The sequence below is a fragment of the Ochotona curzoniae genome, unplaced genomic scaffold, assembly GCF_017591425.1.
Source record: "Ochotona curzoniae isolate NIBS_2020 unplaced genomic scaffold, NIBS_Ocur_1.0 scaffold_4812, whole genome shotgun sequence".
NCBI classification, from domain to species: Eukaryota; Metazoa; Chordata; class Mammalia; order Lagomorpha; family Ochotonidae; genus Ochotona; species Ochotona curzoniae.
In genome coordinates, this window is record NW_024467124.1 from 5,709,486 (window position 1) to 5,730,371 (window position 20,886).

The 20,886-nt window shown below is 37.5% G+C and overlaps 1 protein-coding gene across 3 annotated transcripts in view; it reads right to left on the reverse strand.

Moving 5' to 3' along the window:
• SMCHD1 (structural maintenance of chromosomes flexible hinge domain containing 1) overlaps positions 1-20,886 on the reverse strand; it is a 121,161-nt gene that overhangs the window by 43,861 nt on the left and 56,414 nt on the right. For all 3 annotated transcript variants that reach the window (XM_040970584.1, XM_040970582.1, XM_040970583.1), the window contains exons 21-29: positions 20,270-20,366; positions 18,124-18,196; positions 15,081-15,220; positions 13,184-13,318; positions 10,926-11,153; positions 7,457-7,605; positions 5,121-5,209; positions 4,147-4,265; positions 1,400-1,567 (exon numbers count right to left, since the gene is read on the reverse strand). In XM_040970584.1, coding sequence (XP_040826518.1) covers positions 1,400-1,567; positions 4,147-4,265; positions 5,121-5,209; positions 7,457-7,605; positions 10,926-11,153; positions 13,184-13,318; positions 15,081-15,220; positions 18,124-18,196; positions 20,270-20,366 — 1,198 coding nt within the window. The remainder of the gene's footprint in view (positions 1-1,399; positions 1,568-4,146; positions 4,266-5,120; positions 5,210-7,456; positions 7,606-10,925; positions 11,154-13,183; positions 13,319-15,080; positions 15,221-18,123; positions 18,197-20,269; positions 20,367-20,886) is intronic.

Below are 20,886 nucleotides of genomic sequence, written 5' to 3' on the forward strand. Positions count from 1 at the left end.
CCAGGCTTCTTATGTGAAGATTTATTTATTTTTTAAATTTTTATTGGAAAGTCAGATATACAGAGGAAAAATTTCCATCTGCTGATTCACTCCCCAAGAGACAGCAATGGCCAGAGCTGAGCCGACCTGAAGCCAGGAGCCAGGAACCAGGAGCCTTTTCTGGGTCTCCCATTGTGGGTGCAGGGTCCCAAGGCTTTGAGCTGTCCTTGACTGCTTCCCCAGGCCACAAGCAGGGAGCTGGATGGAAAGTGAAGCTGCCAGGATTAGAACCAGCACCCTTATGGGATGCCAGCATGTGCAAGATGATTTGAAGTGGAAAACTGGGATACAAAGTGGTGCCCATATGGGATCCTGGTATTTGCAAGCTGAGGATTTAGCCATTGACCCATTATACTGGGACTGTCAGTTTGCTTCTAAAGAAGTGTTGGTAATTGCTAAATATAAAAGCACAGTATATCATTCCAGCCTAACATAACTACTTTTAGAGGTCATTTTTAGTAACTGATTAATTTTTAAAGATTTATTTATTTGAAAGTCAAAGTTATAGAGAGATTTTCTATCTACTTGCTCTCTCCCCAGATGGCTTAAATGTCCAGAGCCGAGCCAGGTGGAAGCCAGGAGCTTTTCGGCCTCCCACATGGCCGCATGGCTGACAGGACCCACACACTTGAGTCATTTCTCGTTTTCCCAGGTCATTAGCATGGAGTTACACTGACAGTGTGATGATTGAGACACTGGTGTTGAAGGGATTGCCTTTATCCGCTATGTCATAAGGCTGTTCTTATATATTTCTCTGAACAGCCCCCCTAGCAAGATTTATTATGCAAAAATTTCAAGATTTATTCAACTCCTGAATGGAGTGAGACTATACATATTTTACTTGCATCACTACGTATAAAAACGTGTCAATTTACAAATGTAATTGCTTCCAGATAAAAAATAAGTCTGAATTATTATATTCAGGTAAAAAGAGAGCGAGAGAAAGAGCTGTTCTATCTGCTGTCTTGCTTTATACATGGCTGTAATGCATGCAGTTGGGCCCGGCTGAAGAAGGAGCCAGGAATTTTTCAATCTGTCACTTCAGTGCAAGCACCCAAGTACTTGCCACCATCCTCTACTGCTTTCTCAGATACATTAGCAGGGAAGCTCGAGTAGATGGAACTTGAACTGGTACTCAGATGGGACTGCTGGCACTATATGTCACAATCCCAGTACCAACACTCCTTGTTCAACTAGGATACAATGATAAATTCAATAAGCCTTAAAAGTATTACTGTCTAGGTCTTCTGTCATTGTTAGAGTTAGGATGGCAACTAGCTGCTATTCAGATCCAATGACAATCTGAAAGCACTAAGTCATGTGATACTGTATTACTTTAGAGAAGACATGATGGACTTACCTCCTTTACTTCTGGCCAGTCAGTAAGGATAAGTTTAGCTGGAGGCCCAGAAATGAGCTGTACTCGAATAAAGTCAGAAAATTCACGCCAAGTAAAACAAAGATCCTTGTTTCCAGGAGGCCCTGGAGTGAATCTGACACCCCGTACACATATACTTCGTGTGTTTTCCTAGTGCGGGAAAATATATTGAGAAAAGACAGGGATATTGGTAAATCTTCAAATAAAATGTTATCACCCATGGGCCATAGATGTAGGCAAGCAAACTGCACCCATACCAATATCAGCTTCCAATAAATAAAAGTTCACGTCCACAAACAAGAAGCCAGTTTCCATTTTTGGGTGGAAGAAGATCTAAAGTTCTGGTGACTTTTTTTTACCTCAATCTTTTCTTAACTTCCCTGTTCCATGTGTATATTATGTATATACCTCATCTGAAATATTGCCATTTCCAGAAACCTCAGATTTTGAATTATTTGCACAGACTTTATCAGTTGAACATCCTTAACCAAAAATCTCAAATGTCGTCAAATTCAAACCTATTAGAGCAACATGTCTGCACTCAAGAAGTCGGATTTCAGATCAGGAATCCTCATTCTGATAGCCTCTTTTCTGTCACCCAATTAGCATAGCATGAGTCTGACTTACAGCTTTTAAATTAGTTCTTGTCCTCTGGAGTATTGTTACCAGACATCTGCACGGCTTCTGAGCTTCATATACTGAAAGGTTTCATAAACCGGTCTTTCCTGACACCATACAGTAGCACACTATTCTGTTTTTTGCCTTTTTCTTATCTGTTGTATTCCTTCCAATTTTGGGGTGATTCTGCACAAGGGTAAAGGTTTTAACACTGCTCACAGAATAATGCCAACTTGTTGTATTAATGGGAATCAATGAAACTAACTTATCATTGCAACGTGACTATAAGACCACTGTAGTCGTACATCGGCATAAGCACCAAAGTAGTCACATTTCAAAGTAAATTCTAATTATTTGATCTTCTTAAATTTCCACTAAGTATAAGCTACTTTATCAAAATTTAAAAATCAGAAACAGAGTACAAATTTTATGACCTGAAACAAATATTTGTATATCATTTTATGGAAACAGTAATTGAAAAACAAACAATTCTGTAGAAGAAATTCTCAGTATTTTTTTAAAAAAAATGAAATAAAAATTTAGTAGTAAGATTTTCTAAAATTCAAAATACGAAGTGCATTTTAACATTCGACATTTAATAGAGAAAAAAATGGAAAAAAAACTTTTTGAGCAGGTGGTTTTTAAAATATGTTAGAAGTTATTCTGATTTTATTTCAAATCTGGAAAATGAGTTTGCATGCATAACTTGTGGATGAGTACAAACAGTGCTAACTACAAAATTCTGAAAATGAACTAACACAGTATGTCAGTTGTAACGGTGCCAACAGCAGAAAAAACTTCACCTGGCTGGAGAATAAGGAGCTCTGGGAAGCAAAAGGTGCGAGCTCCAAGGGGGCATTACACGCTACACTAAGGTAACTTATTTTAAATGTGGTCAAATGAAAAATGCTGGCAGGCATGGTAATGGCACAAAATGAGTAGCAAAATCTGACTACTAGGTTTGGTTAGGCAGAATAGAACACAAGCACAAAGTATGATCAGAGCAGTCTAGTCAGAGAGAAAAACAACATATGCAGTCTTATAAGAGGTTTTTCTATAAAAAGGAGGACATGCTATAAAAAAGGATAAACATATAGGACTAAAAGAAGTCTTAGTGATTTGGGGTAATGCTGAGGGAAAGGTTTTAGGCTGAGATATTGCAACATGTTTTTCCCCAATGTGTTTATATACATAAATGGCAATATTCTATCTAATTCACAGAGAATAACTAAAGATGGAGTAAAACAAGTCACAGTTTAGGAGCACTGAGGTGAAAGAAGACAGGAACCTGTGCTGGGACTAACAGTAACAGAAGCACGGTTGTTCTCATTTCATCCATGTGCGACGACTTCCTAAACATCACTGAGCACTTCACCATCGGACAAAAACATCATTACAAGTTTCTCAGCAGGACTCTAACAGAACAAAAGCAACATTCTGAAAATTAGAAACCAACAGCAAAACAGCTTAATGAAGACAGAAAACTTAATCAGAAGGGCTAGAAGACTATTCTTATGAATATTCTTTCACCTAAAGAGTATAGAGTATAATGGAGATCTTAAAAGGAGAAGCTTCAAAACCTGTGAATGAATTCAACTCCCCCTAAACCTGCGAGAACTGTCATCTACGCCAGCATGGCAGGTTCCTTGAGTAACCAATTCCAACATGAACAAAATTTTGCTCTGCTCAGAGTGAAATATTCTCGTGTTTTTTAGACTAAAAGAATTCTGCCAGAGTTATTTGTTAAGTTAACCTGACCAAATTTTGTATGACCAAGAAATTATTTTTAAGTAACTACTTTAAATATCACCTTTATACATACATATACCAGCATATTTTATGAGTAAAATATTAGATCTAGAATTTGCTGTAAGATGATCACAAAACAAGAAATGGTAACTGTTGAAGTTGGATAATGCGAACAGAGGAGCTATTCAAGTTCACTCAGCTACTTTTGTAAATTTAAAATTTTCATTTTAAGTTTTAATACATTTTATGACTTCTCATTATGAACACTGAAATCAAACAGCTTTTAAGTATTTGTTTTTTCCAATCTGCTGTTACACATGAAACAATGACATATACCCCAGTTTTTATATTAAGTAGCATACCTGAAAGGTAGTTTTCAAATTTGAATTATCAAGTCCAATTCCAGCAATTGACAAAGCAGACAGAGAATCTTCTGAAAATGCTGGAATCTGATTTCCATACTGATCTGTAATTATTATAACTAAAGAAAACAATTACAGCATTACCTTTTAAGTAAAAATTGCAGGAATTTGCAACACAATTAAAATTATGCATAGAAACATTAGATGTATTCCCTTACACAAGTTTTTGGTATAAATTTGAACAATTTAATAAGGCCAGTATAAAATCCACGTTTTAGTATAAAATTTGAAAGAAAATATTTTAACAATATGGAATGTTACAGGTATGAGGAAAATGCAAGCTACATAAGAATTCAATCATACATTGCCTTATACTTTTAATACTAAGTATTTTTAAAAAGATAAGCTACCTTTAAACAACTATTTTGCCACAGATTTCAAACTTACATCAAACTAGACAAAAACAGCCAAAATACTTCAATCTTGCTCAACAGAATAAAAAGAAACACTGGTTTCCTTCTTTTACTGATCTTGCCTCAATTTTTATTAAAAAAAACATATTTAATTATTGCTTTTTAGAGAGTTCGAAACCAAGCGAGCAAACAAAAAGAGTGACCAAAGCGTAGAACCAAGTCCCCCATTTTGGTGACAGGAATCCAATTATTTAAGCCATTTCCATTGTTGCCCAGAGTTAACATTACTATAAAACTGGAATCTGGAATCAATGAGATTTAGCCCAAGTACTCCAATTTTAGTATATGCACTGCCGAAGTGAGCATCCAAGTACTCCAAAGATGAGACACAAGTACCGCAACCTACATCTTAACTGCTAAGCCAAACATCCATCCCCTGCAACAGAATTTAACCCAATGATATCATATAGACCCCAAAAGCTTTTCTTTCAGATTATGTGTATGAAAATATTGAGGTAAGGAAACATTATGGAAGCTTTTTTAAAAAGTGGCCACACTAACCAATTTCTCCTTGAAGCTCCTGGCCCATCTGTACTGTTTTTCCTCCTTTCAATTCACATTTTAAATGTTTAGGTTCATCAGGAAGTGGTCTGAAATTAGTTAACAAAGTAAAAATTTTTAGTTGTAACATTTACTGCCGAATAAAAGCAGTTCTAACATGCTATAAAGTAATACGCATACATGCTCTAAAACCTATAGACAAAACCACCTCTGTATCTCTTCAATTTACAGAATATAGCTATTAGCAGAAGAGAAAACAGGAAGAGTTTGCCATGACAGTGAACTCAACTCAAACTATTATAAGCATAACTCTTAGTGTCTATATTATACTAACACAAATTATGACAAGAGAACACTGAGCAAACAGGTCAGTAACAACAGTCTAAGCACGACAGGGACCTGGCAGATTATACATGGTCACAATTTTCCTAGGCGAGGGGCCTAAGGACAGGGTCATGGAGAAGGCTCACTGATGGCCTTTGGCATCACCAAGAAACCTGGGTTTTCATGTCCCCTCACTCCCAGACCAGAGACCAGAGACAGGGTGTACGCCCTGGCATCAGAACACACAGTGCATGTTATACCACCTGTTGTGCTGACTTCTATGCACGGGAGAAGATCATGCCTAGGTGCACACAAAGAATGAGTTGGTCTCCTCCTGTGAACCAGGTGAGGCCCTCAGAGTCCACTTCAAAAGTCAGAAAATGGTCACTGAGTTCCCAGAGTGGCAATGATGATGCAAGGGACACAGTCATTGGCATCCGGTACACTTTCCATGGCTTATGAGATCAACCCATTAGATGAGACAGAAATTTCCAACCCCAGGACATGTGAGGCCTACACCCCTAATAAGCAGTAAGTTGCAACAGAAGATGAGATGAAACTACATCTTTCAGCAACCCTTAAGAATAGGGGTTGGAAATCTCAAGAGAGAATGAAATGGGACAGGCAGGTAGCAAGCTTAGACTCATGAACTGGAAGCCATACTTCTCCCAGCTAATACAGTCTATTTACTTGTCAATTAAATGAGTCCTCCCCCCGGTTATTCTCTCCACTAAATAATACCACTGGAGACACTGGAGAGTGGTATTATTTAGCCACTCTCCTTCCCAGGTTGACAAGAGACAAGCAAAGGGGAGGGGTGCCCTTTCTCTTCCCATGGACAGATAATGAATATAGAAACTTCTCTCCTTTCTCCTCTCTACCAATTCTAACTCTGAATGTGTTTCTGTGATCTCAATTTTTAAATAAACTTGACAATTTTTCTAGAGATCTGAATATGGTCAAACAGGAAGATACAAAGAAACAATTTTTAAATTTTAAATTACACATGAAAATTGCATATATTTACGGTGTTTCATAAGATGGCATAGGGAAAGTCTGAATTTTATTATGCATGAAAATTGCATACATTTATAGTGTATCACAAGATGATGCTTTGACACACATACATTGTATAATGTCTAATGAGGGGAAGCATACCCATCTCTTCATACATTTAACATTTCTTTTAAATTTTAAAGAAAAAAATCAAACTCTCTTCTAGTTTGTTTTTTTTTTTTGGTATTTTTAAAAAATAGCATACAAATGGCAGAAGAATTGTTATTACCATTATTTGAGGAGAGCAAGAGTTGCCATTGCTGGTTTATTCCGTGTTCACAATGGCTGTAGTTGGGCCAGGAGGAAGGCCAGGAACTGAGTGTGGATGGCCGGGCCCCATCATTTGCTGTTCTACAGGGTGGGTAACAGCAGGGGGCTGGAAGCAAACTTCAGTACTCAGTACTGGATATGGCATCCTAACAGATGTCATTTAAAAGAGCAGATGCCAAAGGAATTAAAGTACAACAGGTCATTAGAAAAGAAGTGACAAAAGAACTGGCAGGCCAGAACAAAAGAGAGCCTTGCCTTTTTTTCTGCAGATTTACTTAAATTTTTCTCTTTTCTCTGCATTCCAATGTATTAATAATTCTGCTTGGTCTCAGCTTTGAAAATCACCAATCATCAATTAAAAATTTTTTTCCTTCCTAATAACTCCTTAATTCCCCACCTGTTAATTTTCAGGGTTCTTAAGGTCATTTTACAAGTGTTTTTATTGGTGCTTCACTAGGAGGGATTTAAAGGAAAGCTCTAGTCCCTCTAGGTACTACAGAGCCAATTCAATGCAGGGCTACAGTGAGAACAAAAACTATCTCCAGTGAAACTTATCCAAAGGCAATTTGGAATGTATCATTTCAAATACATTAAAAACAAGTTTCACATGTGTACACCGGAAAAAAGTAGTCTTACTGGTACATGATGAATTTTAATGTAGCTTAAAATGTATTTGCTCCACAAACCTTACTGTAAATGCACTTTCCAGAGACACATGATCATCTTGAAATGAAACCTGGCAATAGCGCATGTCTTTTACAGAGGTTGGCACCTGCACATCAGGAAGCAGACCTCGTAGCAAGTGTTCTTTGTTAATCTCAGGAGTCCAGTTAACCTGGGAGAAAATTATAGATTTTAGACAGAATTGCTTAGTCTGTCTAATGATGTTATTGTCATATATCTTAAAAAGATTCTGAAAACTAAATTATATAATCCATTTTCCTCCCTTCAAGGAAAAGGAGAAATCCTTTTATAATTTGGAATGATGTTCTTATATTACTGTGATAAATCAATGCTGCCATATCTTAGGATGCAATAAAAATAAGAATCTGATGTCATTTATTCAGAGCTTCCCTAAAAAATTATTACTGTGGTCACTGTTTGAAAAATAACTTACAGATTTGATCAAAGGATAAATTCTGAAAATATTTGATTTTCAAAAACAATGATATTGTACAACTTTAAAACAAGATGTTTAAGTCCTAATTTAACAATATGCAGGAAAATAAATTTTGACTTACTTTGGGTATTAATCCCGTCTTAGAGCTTTTTAGCTCTGTCTTAACTTTTCATCCTTTACATTCAGTATTTTGCTTTAAAGATTTATTTATTTATTTAAAAGGCAGAGCTCCAGAGAATAAGGAAGAATTAGAGATATTCCACAAACATATTCATTCCTAAGCTGGCCTAAGTTAGGAACTCTACCCATTTCTGTCGTGTGGGTGCCAGGAGCCCCACGCTCTCGGGCCATCTTTCACTGCTCTTGTGCTGCTTTCCAGGCTCACAGGTTAACTGAGATGAACGATTAGCCTATCACTAACCAGTTTACATTAACATAATGATTTTAGACAATTTTTATCCTTATAGAACATCTTTAACCATAGTTTTTTTTTACTGTACATTTCCTAAATAAATAAAGAGAAGAGTTACACAAAAAATACAAAGTCTTTCTTCCTCAACCTCATGTGGCTACCTTTGAAATGGATTCCCAGCTCAGCACTATTTCCCAAAATCATGGCTTAATTCTCTAAAGACCAGAAAATTATTGAAAAGAAGATACATTTAGATTGATAGAATGCAAGTAATCATTTTGAATATCAATAAAGAGATACATGATTTAAAGTCTCTGGCATCCCAAGAAACACAATCATTTCACATGATGCAAAATGTATTAAGTAAGAACCCAGGAAGTAGAAACATTACAATACAAAAACAAAGTAGTAGTAGTCAGGAACCACTTTTTAAAACTGCCTTGCCTCGCTTCCAAGGAGAGTTGGGATTATTTATCTTAATTCTCCATTCCTTCATTATAGAAAAAGGTAAGTAGAAGTAAAAATTGCAAAGGTCATTCCAAACAAGGGTTTAAAAAAATGTCATTTAGTAAAAAAACAAACAAAACACAGAACAACAACAAAAAGATCATTTAGTGACTGTGTTTTTGTGTTTTAAACTGCTTCCTACAACATCAGCTTCCCCTATGCCAACCCCAGACGGCTTCACTTATAATCCAGCTCCCTGCTGATATACCTGGGAGAAGCCATGGAGAATGGCTCAATTGCCTGGGACGCTGTCATCCACATGGGAGACCCTGTTTCAGTCTCCTGGGTTCAGACTGGCCAGGTCTGGTCGTTTCGGCCATTTGGAGAGCAAACCAGCAAAAGAAGTATCTCTCAATTCTCTAGCCAAGGAGGGTACAAAAAGAAGGGTATGCAGTGAGGGAACAGTTTTCTCAGACTGTCTCAAGGAAACCTGGAATTTTAGAAAATTATTTTCTTAGAAATGATGTTGGCTGTAATGGATTAAGCCACAGCCTATGATACAGGCATACAAGTGTTGCTTCAAGCCCCAGCTGCTCCATTTCCCGACTAGATTCCTACTAATGGTCTGTGCAAAGTAGCTAAGATGGTCCAAGTGGTTGGAACCATTCCATCCATGTGAGAGACCACAGTGAAATTACTGGCTTTGCCTGGCTCAGCCCTAACTGAGGAGTGAACAGTAGATGGATGACCTCTCTCTTGCTCCCTCCCTCTAACTCTTTCACATAGACAGATGAAAGGAAATGTATGCACTGCTGCTACTATTTTTGACACTATTTTATATTAGATTCCTACCTTTTCAGCAGGTTACTGATGAGGTTTAAGAATTGTATCTCTAAATCTATTTCCTATATGTCCTGTATTCTGCACAATGTTGAAAGTACCACAATTTTCTTAAATTATGTGCTTCATGGTAAAATTGGTTAGACTTTTAAAAAAACTAAGAACAGACTATTTACTATTCTTTCAAACAAGCAAAAGAGGAATGATATAACATTATTTTATGCAGTAAGAATCCTTCTAACAGTGTGACTTTCATTTCTTGTCCCAGGAGATGTTAATTACATAACTGACCAACTAAACTTTTATTTAATACTATTTTTGAAAAGCAGGATTACAGAAAAAGGCAGTGGTTTTTCATCTGCTGGTTTACTCCCCAAATGATTCTAAAAGCAGGTACTAAGTCAAACTGATACCATCAGCCAGGGACTCCACCAGCCTCTTGCAGATGGGTGGGAAAACTAAATCCTTGGATCATTACCTAATGCCTCCAACACACACTGACAAAAAGCTGGACTGGGAAGAACAGAGTAAGCTGGACTTAGATAAGGCAATTTTGATAAGGAACGCTGGTGTGTCAAGTTGCAGATTTACCTGCTACAACATAAGCCCTAGTCCAGAATCACAATTTAGAGTGTGGCATATCAGTTTCAAATGCTCATAAGTCTTTTATAGTCAACAGCATTGTTTTATTGTTTGCCTTCAACAGATCTCTTGTGCCTTCAGGATAGCCATAAGTATGTAACTCAGTAAAGTAGTGAGTTTGTGATTGCAAAAATTAAGTTGGACAGGAAGCAAACAATTAAAACGCTAATAATTATACATTTTTTCGAAGCGTCAAAATCATTTTTTCTATCCCTTTATTGTTTATTGCTCAAGCACAAATGTAGTACATTCACTTACCAAATGGCCAAAACAGTAGGGGTTGGGGCAGGCTAAAACAGGGGCCTGACATTTCATCCTAGTCTTCCATGTTAGTGGCAGAGGTCCAAAACACTAGCTCAGCTGCTGTCTTCCCAGGCACATCAGCAGGAAACTGCATCAACTAGCACTCCAATATTGGGGACTGAGCACCATACACAGCAGCTTGCACTACGCCATAATACCAGTTCCTCAAAATGATTTTTAAAAGTTCAATTTTGTCACACATTAAGACATTAAGGATCCATATTTTAATCTAGTTGCTTAAAAAAAAAAAAACTTACTTTGCCTGGAATTTAAAATAAGCTACTATTTTTCTGTGATAGACATTTTAGAAACCAGTCATAAAATTTCTGACTCAATCTGCAAAGCATAAAACAAAACAGTTGCAGATAAACAATGTGTTAAATATACTTACTTTGATTTTTTCTGCTAAAGCTGATGTTATATTAATTTCCCTTTCTCCTTCATCATACATTTGAAAAATTAGATTGCGCATGACATCGCCTGCTATCCAGTTCACTTCATCCTGGTGTTTGATCTGGATGGCCTTCTGGCCTTCCATGCTGAATATCTGTAATCTGGCCACATGGCTACTGGGCAGGAGCTTGATTGTCTTCTCCACAGGTGGGACATCTTTACAACTCTGCGGAAACACAGAAACAGAGACATCTGTACTGAGCAGTTTTCTCACTTTAGTGATGACTGCCTCACACTGCTAAAGAAATCAATTACACTACTATGGAAGAGCATGAAATATACCATTACAGTAAGAGACTGTCGTGAAGAGGGCATGCAGAATTAATAATTCTAGTATTTGTTTATTTTTCCTCTAAAGTTTTTGTTTTAAACTTGGAAAATCAGAGTTACAGAGAAAGGGAAAGTCAGAAAGAGAGATCTTTAATTCATTCATTTACATCCCAAAAGGCCACAATGGCCAGAGCTGGGAACCAGGTGGTTCTTTCAGGTCTCCCAGGTAGCTCCAGGACCCAAACACGGGCCATCCTTCACTGCCCTCAGAGGCCATTCACATGCACACAGGAACTGCATGCCAAGCAGAACACCTGGGACTCAAACATGGTAGATGATTAGTATGATATGCCACTGGACTGGCACACAGTAATTCCATACTTCAATACCATCATAGTGGCTACAGCTGAAAAACCAAGAATTAGGGCCCAGTGCAGTGAAGTCCAGCTGAAGTCCTCGCCTTGAATGTGTCAAGATCCCATATGGGTGCCGGTCCTAATCCTGGCAGCCCTGCTTCCCATCCAGTTCCCTGCTTGTGGCCTGGGAAAGCAGTTGAGGACAGACCAAAGCTTTGGGACCCTGCACCCATGTGGGAGACCTGGAGGAAGTTTCTAGCTCCGGGCTTCGGATCGGCATAGCATCGGCTGTTGCGCTCATTTGGGGAGTGAATCATCAGATGGAAGATCTTCCTCTCTGTCTCTCCTCCTCTCTGTATATCTGCCTTTCCAATAAAAATAAATAAATCTTGAAAAACCAAAAAAATTAGTGTATTTGAACTAAAAAATTCCCTCTCAGTTTATTTCTAAATTTTCAACTTTTAATCACACTGCAGAACAAACCAGTCTCAAAATCTGAGAGACAATGGCCATAAAATCTACTATTTGATAGCAATAAATTACACTGATGGCATCTGTACTTTTAACATTTATTGATTTGAAACAGAAAGAGGCATACAGAACTTCAAACACTAGTTCACTCCCTAGTCACTTTGAACAGCTGCAGCTAGGTCAGGGCTAAAGTCAACAGCCTGAAACTAAACCCAGGCTTTCAGCAGGGCTGGCACCATCACCACTGTCTCCCAGGAATGTATTGGCTGGAAAATCAAACTGAGAATCCAGCAGGGACACAATTGCAAGCACTTAGTGGGCAACTGAATCAGTGGCTTAATTCTAGGCAAAACACTGGCTACACTATTGTACTGAAATTCATTAAAACATTGGGGTAAGTCAACAAAGTTGCTTACTGCCAAAGAAGCAGTCTAGACTCCATGAATACTAAACTTATACAAGAGGCAGAGTTATAATTTATTTTTGGCATATCAGTGCTTCACTGATCACTAAAGCACAAGTGGATTACATTGTACCTTCCAAATAAACACTTTTTTATAAAAGAGGGCTCCGCATGATAGCGTACTGGTCCTTGCCTTGAAAGTGCAGAGATCGCATATGGGCACCGGTTCTAATCCTGGCAGTCCCACTTCCCATCCAGCTCACTGCCTGTGGTCTGGGAAAGCAGTTGAGGACGGCCCAGAGTACTGGGACTGTGCACCCACATGGGAGGCCTGGAAAGAAGTTCCTGGCTCCTAGCTTCGGATCGGCACAGCACTGGCTGTTGCAGTCACTTGGGGAGTGAATCATCAGACAGAAGATCTTCCATCTCTATCTATCCTCCTCTCTGCACATCTACCTTTCCAATAAAAACAAATAAATCTTTATTAAAAAAATTTTAAATAAACAAAATAAAACTTCATACTTACGAGGATGGCAAGATAAACTGGGAACTCAGGTGCAGTTAGCAAGAAAATAAACTGACAGATTATCCATGGAGTGGAATTCATGCCATTAAGGAATGCTATTAAGTTTTTTACTTCACTATTTTTAAGCCAAAGACTTGAAATAATGAGAATGAGTACTAATAAGAACTTACAGGTATTTCGATTTTTGCTTTAAGTGTCTGGTCTTTTTTAATATTCTGAACTTGAATAGCAGATCCTGTTAAAATGCTGGTTCCAGAACTACTGCAATCAACACTGTACACTGGAAGGCTTGGAGCACCTAAAAACTTTTGGCAATAAAAAAAAAAAAAAAGTTAAGATCGAAACCAAAAGTAGCTACTCAATAACTGAACAATTTTCAATCACAACAGTTACCATTTTGGTCCATACATTAGAAAATTTTAAATGAAGGAAACTTCCAAACTATGGTAAGGGGCCTGGCACAGTAGTCTAGCAGCTTAAGTACTGCCTTACATGCGCCGGGCTCTCAAAAACATGCCAGTTTCAATCCAGTGGCCCCACTTCCCATTCAGCTCCCTATTTGTGGCCTGGGAAAGCAGTGGAGGACAGCCCAAAGCCTTAGGACTCTGCATCCATGAGGGAAATCCGGAAGAAGTCCTGGCTTCTTGCTTCAGATCAGCTCAGCTCGTCTTTGCAGCCACTTGGGGAGTGAATTATTGGATGGAATATCTTCCTCTCTGTATATCTGACTTTCCAATAAAAACTAAAATAAAATTTAAAAACCAAAACAACTGTGGTAAAAAAAAAAAAAAAAAACATTTTGATCTATATACAGTTTATCTTAAGTTGAGTTTTAACAAACTTTTTCAGGCAAAACCTCGTGCACTGACTTCACAAAGTTTATATACCAAAATAAATTTATATTTTCATTCCATCTTTAAGTTTTTTAAAAGACTTCTTTTGTTAAAATTGGAAAGTCAAAATTACAAAGAGAAGAAGAGACAGAAAAATCTTCCATCTGCTAGTTCACTCCCTAAGAGGCTGGAATGGCTGGAGCTGAGATGATGTCAAGCTGGGAATGTCCCCTGGGTCTCGAACATGTGTGCAGGGTCCCAAGGTTTCAGGGTGTGCTCAACTTCTTTCCCAGGCCACAAGCAGGTAACTGATGGCAAGTGGGGCTGCCAGGATTAGAACTGGCGCCCATATGGAATACTAGCACATGCAAGGTGAGAACTTTAGTCACTAGGCTACCATGTCAAGCCCTCATCTTTAACTTTAAAAGTTTTTTTTGGGAACACCGAGTTCTAGAGGATTTCTAAACAAAAATGGTAAATTTTCAGGCCCACTGCGATGGCTCAATGACTGGTTCCTTGAATTACAAGTGGCAGGTTCCCATGTGGGTGCGCCAGTTCGTATCCTGGCTGCTCCACTTTCCATCCTGCTCGCTGCTAATGGCCTGGGAGTGCAGCAGAGGATAGCACAAACCCTTGGGACCCATAACCATATGAGAAACCTGGAAGAAGCTCCTGGCTTCTAACTTCAGATTGCAGGCATTTGGGTAGTGAACCAGTGGATGATCTTTCTCTCCGTCAATCCTTTGTTTCATAAATCTGATCTACCCTTTCAATGAATACTAATATTTTACAATAATAGGTGATAATTGAGAACTATTTAACCTGACTTATTTCTATTTTACTTTATTCCTTATATTTTACTAGCTAGGTAGTTTTTCTTTTTATCTATAAATAAGATAGTTTATCTAAATATGAGGGAGATGAAGGTGAAGAAAGAGAGGGCAAGAAACTGTCATCCATGGCAGGAATCTGGATGGCTTACAAACACTGAAAAATTATCGACAAAGAGGGCTTTACAAATTTCTCTATATAATTGTAACTAAAGTCTCAGATACTATGTAAGGATTGTTATAAATCAGTTATTTAGTAAAGATGTAGCACTATATTAGATACAGTTCTATAAAAGGTACAGTATATACACAAATGAGATCTAGGTAAAATAGATGTAGTCACTGTCCTTTACTACTGTGGAACTCAAAATAAAATCTACATATATCCATCTTACAAGACTTACCTTACAATGAACAATCAGCTTAGGCTGCACTGTTACATTATCTGATTCATCTAAAACTTCCACCTGAAATGGGAAAGCTGTTCCATTTTCTATAACTAAAATTTCGGAATCAGGCTTCACTTTCAAATGATGAGGAGGGCCTATTAGGAAATTGTATAACAAGATTCATATTCAGGTTTCAAAGACTGAAGCATCAAAATAAGCAACACTTAAGGAGTTAATATTTTATAAATAACGCTAAGAAAGAAAAACGTAATCAATGTGTATGTTAAGTCATTTCTATCTCGCAGTATAGATTCTCTACATAACAGCAGACTCAATCTACAGGAAACTGTTCTATACATAACCTTAGTTTTATGTTATAACATACGACACAATGTTAATTCATGCAAAAAATCAACTAAACATTTAAAACTTTTCAAAAGATGCTGGCAACAGAGTGGGAAGCACTGAAGAAACTTAACAGACCACTTCTTATTCATCAATTTTAACTTTACACAATGACTCAAATATCCAGCACTAGTAACTACATTACTGTTTCAGGCATTCAAAGGAACAATTAATGTAATAATATAACGAGATAGTTTACTTAAGAGATTGTCCAATACCTCTGATGTCACAGCAAGTAATAGCACAGATTTTCTCTAAGACCAATACAAATGGGCTTTATATCTCTGCAGTAAGCTGACCTGGCATGCTATAGGAGGACACTGTGACCCTAGAAGGTCAGCGAGCACAGGAAGACAGTTGATTGGCTAATATTTGCGTAACAACCCAAGGGCTACCTTTTGTATACCTGATTGGATATCATTTGTATAAGAACAGTTGAATGGACAGTATGTGTGTGAGAACACTTGGTGGAATATACAAGACAAAAGGAGTTCCAAACAAAAACACAGAAACTGTTACTGGGTTTTGTTGATGAGCTCAATACTTCCTCCCTTATCCCATATGACCCTCAGTGTATAAAGTCTGATGCCACTAATAAACTTCGGCTTTGACCATCAGTCAGGGTCCATGCGTGTTATTATCGGCTCCGTGCACCAAGTCCATCGCTGCGGGACAGCGACAGCATGCTCCAACACTGATATTCTAAATTCAGTTAATGTCAAACCCTGGTAACACAAGCATAAAATAGTTCCTAAGGGTTGGTGATTGGCCTGTCAAGCCTCCACAGGGCCCCATCCCCTCATTTCAAAGCCTGAGTTTAAGTTTCCCTACACTTCTGATTCTGGCTTCCTACAAATGCGCACCTAGGTTATCGGCAGATGATAACCAAGTGCCTGGGTCCCTGACACCTGTACACAAAACCTACACTGAGTTCCTGGCTCCTGCTCTCTGCCTGGCCCAAGTCTGACTGTTGCAGTCATTTGGGGAGAACCAGGGGATGGGAGGTGTAGCTCTTATTTTCTCAAAATAAATAATTTTTCTCAAATAAATAATTATCTCAAAGTTAGTTACCAGGAACATGTATTTTGCTTTGTAAAAGTATTAACATTCATTATTTATGATGTGCAATGCAGAGTGCTAATTTTTAATTAAACACTGTTGTCATATAAACCTCACAATGTCGAATAATACTTCTCATTTTATACGTGATATACTAATTTGTAATTAATACAGAGCTTATGTCCCAGTGGGTTTAGAAAACACTGCAGAGAGCCTTCGTACAAGAACGTCTGCATTGCATTCTGAAACCCCATTTCTGTCACCACATGATTCTATTTCCTCTAATACCATTTTAACTCCCAAATTCCAAAACAAATACACGCTATCTAGTCATTAAGAATCCCACTATAATAATGTTTTTCTTAGATTCCTACCACTATATCAATTTTCACTTCTTGATCAATTCATGCCTCAGAGGAAATCCTCAAACAATGTAAAAATTTTCAAAAAAGTATTATTTCAGAAGCACAGGTGACAGGGAAGGAAAGGGAAAGCAAGTGAGGGGCCACAGAGCTCCCATCCACTGGATCACTCTGCTAAGACTTCCAACAGCTGGAACTGAATCGGGCCAAAGCCAGACCCGGAATACAGCTCAGCTCTCGCCAGCGAATGACAGGGAGCCTCTGGATGTGCTGCCACCTGCTGCCTCTCAGGGTCTGCATCAGAGGAAGCCGAATGGGAGCCAGAGCAGACAGGAACCCTGGTACCCGAATATGGAACACACGTGTCTGAACTCCTAAGCCAAATGTTGCCCAAAAAACTGGAATTTGTGAAAGCAAATAGCAAATGTTTCGTTTCACTTAAATGTATTTAAAAAAATGACCTTAGATGTAATCATGGTATTGACAATACCAAAGAGCTAAAACTTATATGCTAGCACTACTATTTCAAAGACACAGATAACTCCCAGTTTATATAATATTGTGTTAAAAACTTACGCATATTAGAACTACGCTCTCTATTGAGCTGCTACAGAGCTGTGCAAGTTGAGGACTACCTGTAACTCATTTAATCCTCATAAATTAATCCCATAAATGGGATTAACCTAATTAATTTAATCCACATAAATTAATCCCATAATTTATTCTACATGTGAAGAAATCAAGGAAGAATTAATTCTACAATATACTCTTTAAATTCTTTACAATAAAGAGCTTCTCAAACTATCCAACAGTTATCCGATTAACCTAAAAGTAACATCACTTTCTCAAACGAAGCCATTACCAATTAACAGTATAAATAACATTAAAAACATTACTTTAGATAAAGGGTAGACCCAGTTCTGGTGGAAGCCTAATCCTTCTGATAGTAACCTCCCCAATATATTTCCATACTCATACTTTTTTCCACAGGTCATTTTCCAAAGTTTACTAACATATTTCATGGTCATTTCTGTGAGTGCTACATCTGATAATTCAAATTTAACTTCATTATTGACTGCCCAACTCCGCAAGAATTAGTACACTTTTCCACAGAAGGATTATTTAGAGACTTACACCATTGCTGTCTTTAAGTTTATAAAGGTAACTATATTTTATCATAAAATATTATTTAAAAGGTCAAGTAACAAAAATATTTTTTAAAATTGTATTACCAGGTAGTAACCTTATCTTCAAAATCTGTGAATCTTCTTTCAAGCCTGGCAGAATAACCTTCAGATTAAAATTCTGTGGGGGGGGAAAAAATCATAAAATTTAAACTTAAGCTGTCACCCAAATTAACTAATTAATAACAGCAATTCTGGCTTCCTTTTGACTTTAGTCTTATTGTAGAAACCTACTACTTTATTTGCTAAAACCATCCTTTATAACATATGTGTAAGACTTACAGCAAAGAATGGATCTAAATAGCTTGCTGTTCTATAGACAACAGTTTTCCTCACATAAATAGGGCATAACTTCTATATAATTATCTGAATCAAAACGGCATGACAAAAAAATTGACTGGGAAAATAGTAACAAACAAACCAACATACCCTAAAACTCCCTAAATACAATTAGGTATTCTAGCCTGAATCCTGGAACACAAAAATAACATTAATATGAATACTGGAATAAAGTCTATAGTTCTGTGCACAATATATGATTTGTGTTAACTTCTTTTTAAGCTAATGAAATGTTCATTAAATCTAGGAAACTTTTAAGTAAGTTTATCTTATGAAGTCAAATCTTCCACCTATTTCAATCTCTTTCCAGAAATGTCTGAATGAAAAAATATACACAGAAAGTCACTTTTAACTTTTAAACATAAAACAGTATATGCAGGTTGATAATCTCATATTCAAAGTGCTTAGGCCCAACAATGCTCCAGATATGATTTAACTGATATTCATAAAACATCTTCAGTGTGAATATGAGATTCCTCTAGGCTTCTTACATAGCTTATTACATAGTCTGCCATGACCTTGTATAGTCTTTTTATTGTGCCTGCATTTTGATTACAGCCCTGTCACACATCACAGCAGACAGGCATCATGTCGGCGCTCACGAGCTCCAGATTTTGGAGCATACTGGGCCTTGGGTTTTCAGAGTAAGAATTCTCACTTTGTACTTAAAGAAAAAAAAAATCACATGTTGTACTTTAATCACTATAAATGAGAGGGGAGAATCAAGAGGATGGAATAGGGTAAGGACATATTTAAACAGACGAAGAAACATTAGTCAGTGTGAAGCAGAGAGGACACATTGCAGGAGATAGGAGAGGGCAGAATGACAGCAGAGCGGCATCTGGAGACTGACACACAGGTAAGAGGCGGATACGATGGCATGGTGTTGTAGTGTCTGATACCCCAGCTGCATTCAGCAAGTGGTGATCTGAACTGCACCAGCAGCTGGAACTCCATCAGCAATAAGGTGGGAAGTGCTGTTCACTGGGAGCTCACGAGGTGAACCAGACAAAGAACCGCCTGTCCTGTTGGTCTGTTTGATTTCATCAGGAGCATAGACAGAGTGGCAGATGGGCGGTACGGGAATAGGGTGGATTTCAAAGCCCAGTGAGCCCCCTAGTGTAAGGACTTATTCCAATATCCTGTTGTTTTGTGGCTTTTCATTTAAGGGGATGTCCAGTAACTGTGTAATGGAGACTATCATATCCAGATATGAGGATACACTGCAATACGTATCTCTACTTCAAGATCAAAGATGGACTCCCAATCAAAGTGTTAACTATATTTTGATAATAGCATGCTGGACTCTGCCATTGTCCATGTCTGCAATGATGGACATATGACTGTTTATGAAGAACTATAGTAATAAGGGAACTCAGTGTGTTAGTGTGTGTTGGAGGGGTGGTTTTGGAGCGGGATAAGGGAAATCCAGGGTTTATGGAACTGTATCATAAAATGATAATAAAAAGTAAATTTTTAAAAGTATAAATAAATGAGAAGGAAAGTTTTAAAAATATTTATGGAATATAATGATTCAGTAAAAAAAATAATAATTTATTGTTATTATCCATGGTATCCACATTGGTCACATAAGTATGCTGGATAGAAAACAATATCAAATAATACAATATTGAACTAAAGTTGAAAAGTACATTTCCCTTAAATGTGAAAAGGCTGGGATAAAAATGAAAGCAGTTTAACAACTCATAAACACGTAAGCAACAATAGAGAATATATCACTTTTTCTTAGAAATTTGGGAAGCCAGACCCAAGAAATCAACAGCTCTGGCACATTCAACAAGGTACTTTTAAATTTCGGATTTCAGGCATCCTAACATTTACACACTATGCTTACCTTGCCTTGACAAGAGTTTACAGGTCCCTTAGCTGTGACACCTCGTATCACACAATTTGGTCCTTTGCTTATTTCTTCATAATGTAAAGATAAACCACTGGAAAAAAAAATTAACTTTTAATTTCCTCTGTATGAACTACAAAAATCCACCAATGTGCTTTGTTTCCTTATGTGCTACTAGAATTAATTCATTTTTATAGTAAAACATTTTTGCTTAAATAAGAAATAATAAAATACAAGCAAATCCTCATAAATTTTTCCTGTAAATACTGATCCACCAAATATTAAGAAGAGATCCTGAGGCAAGGAGGTAGAAGGCAAGGTTGAGGCTACCTGGGGTAGTTCCTGTTATCTGCACCATCAAGGTTTAGGTATCTCTTAAAGCTCTGTAGATACATACCCCCTTAGCTAGACCAGGTTATACCAGTTTAGCAGGAAAACGCTGACCTCAAATTGACCCAAGGCTCATTATAAACACATTGTAATACATTAGCATGCTAAATAAGACACATATCCACCCACCGCCTTAACCATACACATAAACACAACTAGAGGAGTAAAAAGTCTGATTAGGAAGGGAAGAACCTTCTACTTTTCAGAAGAACCATGACTACTGC